The following is a 7,500-nucleotide window of genomic DNA, read 5'->3' as shown; positions in this document are numbered from 1 at the left end:
AACCTGTTCTGTTGTAGGTGGTGGAAACAACAAAATAATATAAATATAAGTAGGCCTGTTTCACTCCTATGTGTAAGCATTTCATCTGGAGTGAAAATGAAGTTTACATCTAAAATATATTTAGTTTATAGTTGATTGAACCATGCACAACACTGTAGAATAGAAAGACAGTATAGCCAAGTGTTTTAAGAGTGATGCAAAACAGCACAAACGTTACATGAGACAATAGACAAGTGACATTCACCACTAACAACATGATGGGACAGATAGTGCGCCTATTGACATTGCTGAAGTCTTCTTTTCAGGATATTACATTTTGCCTCTTGTGTATTTCAGATGACATTACGTGATTCAATGCCAGTTGTGCTCATTAACAGCAACTGCTCTTGTGTTGCTGGTTGCGTTGCTTTTCCAGACTGCTCATTATTCTGAATCTGGCATGTCTGTCGTCCCTCCTGTCCTTTCATGCACACAGACAGAACAGAAGTGGCATAAACCACCAACAATGGTTTGTCTTATTTCATTATTTAATGTTAGTTAATGTATCACAGTCACTTTACTAACACCATCTTTTAAATTAATAGGGGGTGAAGCCTGGACCCGTGGATGCCATGGTTGTCCTAAAGCCAAAACCAGGTGCTACTACAGCCAGTGGAGTTAGGTATGTAGTACCAAATTTAATAGGCAGACTACAGTGTGTGGTAAAAAAATAAATGCTTTTGATCATCTGATAAGACCCTGTTCTCTTCAAAATTTAATTTAGCCTCGTTGTACTTCAGATGACATGTGATATGTGATTCACAATCAGTTGTGCTCGTGAACAGATTACAATGTGTAAAAATAAATGTTATTCACTCTTCTTTTATTTCAGAAGTACACTTTTCAAGGGCTACAGCGGTGAGCTCCCACACCCGGCCACCCTCAATCCTGGACCAGTCTACGCTGGAATGAAAGCAGATTCTCTTCCACTCATCTGCACAATGAACATCTCGCCTGACAAGCCACTTGTGGACTCCATCTTTGGGAAGGTACAAGTTGGCAGTGTACTGTCCTATCAACAACCACCACCTCCATCTGACAGTGTTGTCATACATGAGGATGCACCCCCATTCCCGAGTCTGCCACTAGAATGTTACCATCTAAGCCCACCTGAATATTCATTTGTGCCAACACACCAAGAACAGCTACACCTAAGCTCACTTTCTGTGACCTTGTCACAGTCACACCTTATTGAGGAGGCAACAAGATCCCAAAGTGCTACACCTGAGTGGCATTCACTTAGGAGAGAAAGAGTGACTGCGTCGCATTTCAGAGAGGTGAGCCACGTTAGAGGTCCAGGTGCTGCAGAAAGCCTGGCAGAAAGGATAATCCGAGGGACACGACAAACAGCACACATGAAAAGGGGACTTGAAATGGAAACAGGGGCCTTAAAGGACTATGCAGTTCTGAAAAACTTGAACTTGACCAAGTGTGGGCTAGTGATTCATCCAGATGCATCTTGGCTGGGTGCATCACCTGATGGACTTGTATATGACCCACTTGAGCGTCCATCATTTGGGCTTGTTGAAATTAAGTGCCCAAATACACAAAGCTATGTAGACTGCAAATTCCTTAAAAGTGGCACAAGGCCTACACAAAATGAAGGAGAGCCATTGTTATTATTGGCAAATTCAGGGCCAGTTATTGATTACTGGTATGCAGTGGTGTGATTTAGTTATCTGTGCCCATGATGATATCTTTGTGCAGCGAGTTTACAGAGATACAGTTGTGATCAAATTTATTCAACCCCCACTGAAATAAAGTGTTTTGGCCAGTTTGACATTGATTTTGATCATTTCAGTCATCTTATTTACAATTATATCAAAGAGGCACTTATAAATTAGACAAACATAACATAATATTTATGATGGAATAACCACAAATGTCTTTACTGTGCTCACATCATTATCAGTTTTATTCAACTCCCTAGTGACATTATTTTTTAGTACTTAGTACAACATCCTTTTCCAGTTATGACAGCTTTCAAGCGTGAAGCATAGCTTGACACAAGTGTCTTGCAGCGACCTATGGGTATCTTAGCCCATTCTTCATGGGCAAAAGCCTCCAGTTCAGTCACATTCTTAGGCTTGCGCACTGCAACTGCCTTCTTTAGGTCCCACCAGAGGTTCTCAATTGGATTTAAGTCTGGTGATTGCGATGGCCACTCTAGAATGTTCCAGCCTTTCATGTTCAACCATGCTCTAGTGGACTTGGATGTGTGCTTCGGATCATTGTCCTGTTGGAAGGTCCAACGTCTCCCAAGCCGCAGGTTTGTGACTGACTCCATCACATTTTCCTCCAAGATCTCCTGGTACTGAAGGGAATTCATGGTACCCTGCACACGTTGAAGCTTTCCTGTACCATTAGAAGCAAAACAGCCCCAAAGCATAATTGACCCCCCGCCATGCTTCACAGTAGGCAAGGTGTTCTTTTGTTCATAAGCCTGGTTCTTCCTTCTCCAAACATAGCGCTGGTCCATTGTCCCAAACAGTTCTAATTTAGTTTCATCTGACCACAGTACACTGTTCCAAAACCTTTGTGGCTTGTCCACATGACTTTTGGCATACTGCAGTCGACTTTTCTTGTTCTTTGGAGTCAGCAAGGGGGTGCGTCTGGGCGTTCTGGCATGGAGGTCTTCGTTATGCAGTGCGCGCCTTATTGTCTGAGCTGAAACTTCAGTGCCCACATCTGACAGGTCTTTTTTCAGTTCCTTAGCAGTCACGCGGGGATTTTTCTCCACATTACGCTTCAGGTAGCGCACAGCAGTCGCGGTCAGGATCTTCTTTCTGCCACGACCAGGTAACGTTTCCACTGTGCCCTTTAACTTGAACTTGCGAATGATACTTCCGATAGTGTCTCTTGGAATATTTAACAACTTCGCAATCTTTTTATATCCATTGCCATTCTTGTGAAGAGCAATAACCTCTTCTCTTGTCTTCTGGGACCATTCTCTTGCCTTCACCATGCTTGGAAACACACCAGTAGATGTCTAGAAGGAGCTGAGTATCACAGTCCTTTTAAATCTGCCTAATTGGTGCTTATCATGCTTGATTGCTGCTCGTTGACATCCACAGATGTTTTCAATACCTGATGGAAAACACTGGAATGAACCTCTGTTCTTAGGAGTGGTAGTCGTAAAGGGGTTGAATAATTGTGTCAATGAAGAAATCACAAAAAGGCCATTTAATACTTTATGACAAAAAAAATTGATGCTATCTTAGTTGCATTTAGTTCTTTAACAAGTCCTTGTAAGATTTCATTATGAACACAATTACAAATGTGCACTGAATTCCATAAAACCCTTCGCAGCATTGGGGGTTGAATAAATTTGATCACAACTGTAGCAGTGTATTAGAAGAGGTGAAAAGGAGGTGTGACATGTTTTTTTTTTAACACTTACATGCCAAAATACTTCTCTATGCCCAAGCAATAGAAAATCATAATGAAGACATGAAGTCATGAACAATTAAAACTATTTCAATTTATTCTGTCAATTGTATTACTATTGTTTTCATTTCATTTTTTACAAATACAGTAAAAGTTAAGAAATACATAATGTTGTATTGTGTTGTGTCAATTTTACATATAAAAGTGAAAGCATTTTATACAATTAATCATATTGCACTGTACCTTAACATTGCAGCCAATATTTACAGACTAGCATGACCTAAAGCAGGGGTCGGCAACCTTTTTGACTCGGAGCCACAAAAGCAAAATAATTGGAAATTTATTTCAGTGACGATGACATGTCACTCAAGCGAACCGAAACTAAATACCGGACATTTGTGAAAATTCCACCCGAACATTTTTTTAAGTCTCAAAAATAATATACGTTAATTAAATGCTCATTAATTCTATTCAAAAGCTGAGCCGCATCAGAGGCATCAAAGAGCTGCATTCACATTACATCATCTGTCTAATTCTGGATTGAGATTAGCCATTGTTTGCCCAGGCTTTTACCAAGGGGCCATTTTGATAATTCACCAAAAGACAGGCAACAGTAAAAATTTGGTTTATGCTCCCTGTGATTGAAAGGGGGATCACTGTGCTGAATATTTTATGTTCTTTGTCTCTGCGAATCACACGCTCAACATGGACTCTCAGTCTTGCAATGGACTGTGACGTTCTGATCTCTGACCTAGACAGTTGAGCTCTCTTTGACAGAAACGTGGGTATGTGGACTTTGCATGGAACGCAGTCTTCAACAAGGAAACCTGCTAGCTAGTCCACCATGATGGCCATAGATGGGTCAAGGAGGGCCACAATGCCAGACTGCTTTAAGATCTCTTTATCACTGATAGCACCTTGATAAAGAGAAGACACAAAGGTCACTGCGCCATGAGGGGCTATCCCAATCAACCCTTTGAATGTACAGTGTGATTTATAAGTGGAAAACACTTCACTCTGGAGGAGAAGGGAATTTGGAGTTTGACATCTCAGTTCTGTGCAATCTAAAATTATTTGAGTGTCAGCGTAGTCCTGAAACACATCTGGGAGGTGAGTTTTCACAGTGTCCACATCTAACCAAATAGAAACGGCTCCCAATACAGTATAAAGGAAGTTGGCCCAGGTGTTAATGATACGACTAACAGTTGACCGATGTATTCTAAATCTGTGGGCCAAATCCTTTTGCATCAGTCCCAATGACAGGTAGTTCATGAAGAGAAAAAACTCATCAATTGGTTGAAGAACCTGGGGAAAAAAATACATTATCCTATTGTCATATTACATTATGACTATCAAAACTTCTTTTGATGTAAAGATTAATTTGAAAATGATGACATAACATGCTTTGTATGGACAACACGAAAACATTTACCGTTGCACTGGCAGAGTGAGGGACCTGATCAGTCTTCTCAACAGTCCATGCTCTTGTAACCCGTATGATGTTGTGGGTGGCTGGCTCTATTTGCTTCCAAAAGCCCATCAGGTGGGCATGGCTTGCAAATCTGTGGAATATAAAAGTTATATATAAAGTTATATAATGGCTAATTCATTCACAATGTATTTCAGACACCAGAGAAGGCCCATCCGTATACTGTGTCTTGCCATATTTTTTATTTCCCTGGTAAAGAATCGTATGTCGTCATCAGAGTCAGAAAACCGCTCCAATCAGAACTTGCTGACAGTTAAGTCTTCGATTTGTTTTCGGAGCCTTGATATCTCCTCGCGTAGCTCTTCATTTTCATTGAGGGAGAGATCAAGCGCAGCAGGCTCATTACTGACGCAGTAGTCATGTTCATGACACGGTAAGGGGTCATCATCATCATGGTCAGTCTGCATCTCTGTTAGATCAGTGTTGGGTGGACGCTCTGTTCTTTCCCATACTCCAAGTAAATAACGGTAAATATGCTCGTTACAAGACTGGTGAGGTGAATAGCTAGCACAGTGTACACTTTCAATGGCTACCAGATGTCAACAACCAGCCTAACCTTTTAGCGGAAATTACGTCACTTAACAGCGTGCACATAGGCCATTATAACTGCCAGGCCCTCTGTAAACGGACAGCGGGCATCACAGTCCTGATAGGGGGAGACACAGGCTCACAGGCTGCCACTTAACCCCTCACCTTCCAACACAGATTGAATAGACACGGTTGAATAATTTATTTGCTTATATTTTTGTAATTGTTTAGATGTTGATTGTCAAACTGTAAGTAGATAAAATAAATTTGGATAAATTATATTATATATATTTATGTTTTAAGAATATTTTAGGCCCTCTGAGACATAATATACGGTCTCTGGTTTCAACACAGCTCACTGTCAAATACTGCCCACTAGTGGGACAGTGATGTAGTACAAGTGACAAACTATTTTTAAAAAAATCATACATTACATAAAATTATACACATAATCACCATTACTAGGTTAAAAGCAGGAATGCTTAGATGTATAATAATTTATAGCTATGGTAAATTATATATGCTGTTTCAGTGTGCCTAAAACACATTCAAAGAAGTGTGTGGATTATAGTTCTACTGTAAATTAAACATAGAAGTTATTTTTGTTGTATAGTCAAAGTCAAATTTATTTATATAGCTTTCACAACACATGTCACAAAGCAGCTTTACAATCGTATGGGTCCAGATCCCTAATGAGCAAGCCAAGGCGACAGTGGCAAGGAAAAACTCCCTATGGTGGTGGGGATTAGGAAGAAACCTTTGGAGGACCAAGACTCAAAAGGGAACCCATCCTCCATTGGGCGGCCCGTTAGCACCGGGTGCGCAGGATGGTTCTACAGGTTCTACAGATAATATCTAGCACGTTGGTGTGTGTACTCTGTGCAGGAATAAAATGAAACTAAATGATTATGATATTGTAGTGAACTTGAAGTGACTCAAATCAATGGTTATTGTGGGGCTCGTAAAAGCAACCTTACAGAAAAGGCTGTTTAATACACGTCATTAAAAATAACAGTTGCATTCCTGCAGACATCACATTCTTGACATTCAATAGACTCAAAATGCTATCTTGTATAGCTACAATACAATGCTACACATTAACTACAATGTCATGTTCAAGCTCCTCTTGATTACAACAGTAGTTCATCTCCTTACACACTGGCTCTTCCCTTAACATCCATAGCACATAATGATGTGCTTTCCTGTGTGATACTAATGTCATTCATTGCTGTGAACTGAATACACACACACACACACACACACACACACACACACACACACACACACACACACACATTTATGTATGTATGTATTATGTAAGCATGTGTACTGATTCCTTCTCCTAGCAGGTTCCTCGTGCAGCTCTTTGATTGGTCCTTTCTGTCTGGTCTGCACTCACGTCCATCAGCTGTTTGTCCTCTTGTTTCTGCAGGTCGCTGTTGCTCTTGGTGGCCAGCAGGGGGCAGGCAGCGCCACCAGCTTGTGGTTGGCCTTGATCAGACGGCCTGCAACACAACCTCACAGGACTGAAATCTCTGGTTAACTCTAATTTTTGTGACTTAACTGGATGTGTAGGCTATTCTATATGAAGCACATATCTCTACATTCAACAAGGGTTATTTTAAGGGGAGTATGATTTTGGTGAGGCCAATACAGATAAGTCACAAAAAAAAAAACAAAACAAAACAGACATTTCAATCCTGTGAGGTAGTGACTATAACTTAGTTCATTGAGCACTTTAGTTTTGTCCTTAGTAGATATTTAGACATAATACTGCTTTATTACTGCGAAGTCATGTGGTCAGAGGTGAACTTCAGTATAGCCAGTGTATATTTTATTTAAAATAATTGTGGCGAGGTGTAGAGGGGAACTCATCCCCCCCATGAGACTTGGAAGGGGTAGAAGTGGTTGTGGTAGCAGGTGAGACGGCAGACAGCAGATCACATATTCTGCAGTTCTTGAGTAACACGAGAGTAAACGATAGGAACAGCTTAGCATGCAAACAGGGAAATGTAGGCAATGCTTCACAGTGACTGCAAAGTAGTGTTGGTGGTGAT

At 40.7% G+C, this 7,500-nt stretch overlaps 2 protein-coding genes across 5 annotated transcripts in view; one reads left to right on the top strand and one right to left on the bottom strand.

The window, feature by feature from the left end:
- Nucleotides 1-7,500, bottom strand: part of LOC143485908 (uncharacterized) — a 67,829-nt gene that overhangs the window by 21,559 nt on the left and 38,770 nt on the right. The window lies entirely within an intron of this gene.
- Nucleotides 1-7,500, top strand: part of LOC143486033 (uncharacterized) — a 10,037-nt gene that overhangs the window by 778 nt on the left and 1,759 nt on the right. For 2 of the 4 annotated variants that reach the window (XM_076985814.1, XM_076985812.1), the window contains exons 2-4: nt 416-508; nt 585-661; nt 872-1,786. In XM_076985814.1, coding sequence (XP_076841929.1) covers nt 440-508; nt 585-661; nt 872-1,709 — 984 coding nt within the window. In that variant the 5' untranslated portion in view covers nt 416-439 and the 3' untranslated portion in view covers nt 1,710-1,786. Of the gene's footprint in view, nt 1-415; nt 509-584; nt 662-871; nt 1,787-7,500 lie in introns of those variants that run through there. The other 2 variants (XM_076985815.1, XM_076985813.1) reach the window with 2 other exon arrangements.

This window comes from Brachyhypopomus gauderio, unplaced genomic scaffold (genome assembly GCF_052324685.1).
Source record: "Brachyhypopomus gauderio isolate BG-103 unplaced genomic scaffold, BGAUD_0.2 sc43, whole genome shotgun sequence".
Classification (NCBI taxonomy): domain Eukaryota; kingdom Metazoa; phylum Chordata; class Actinopteri; order Gymnotiformes; family Hypopomidae; genus Brachyhypopomus; species Brachyhypopomus gauderio.
This window is presented reverse-complemented; position numbering and strand designations above follow the sequence as displayed.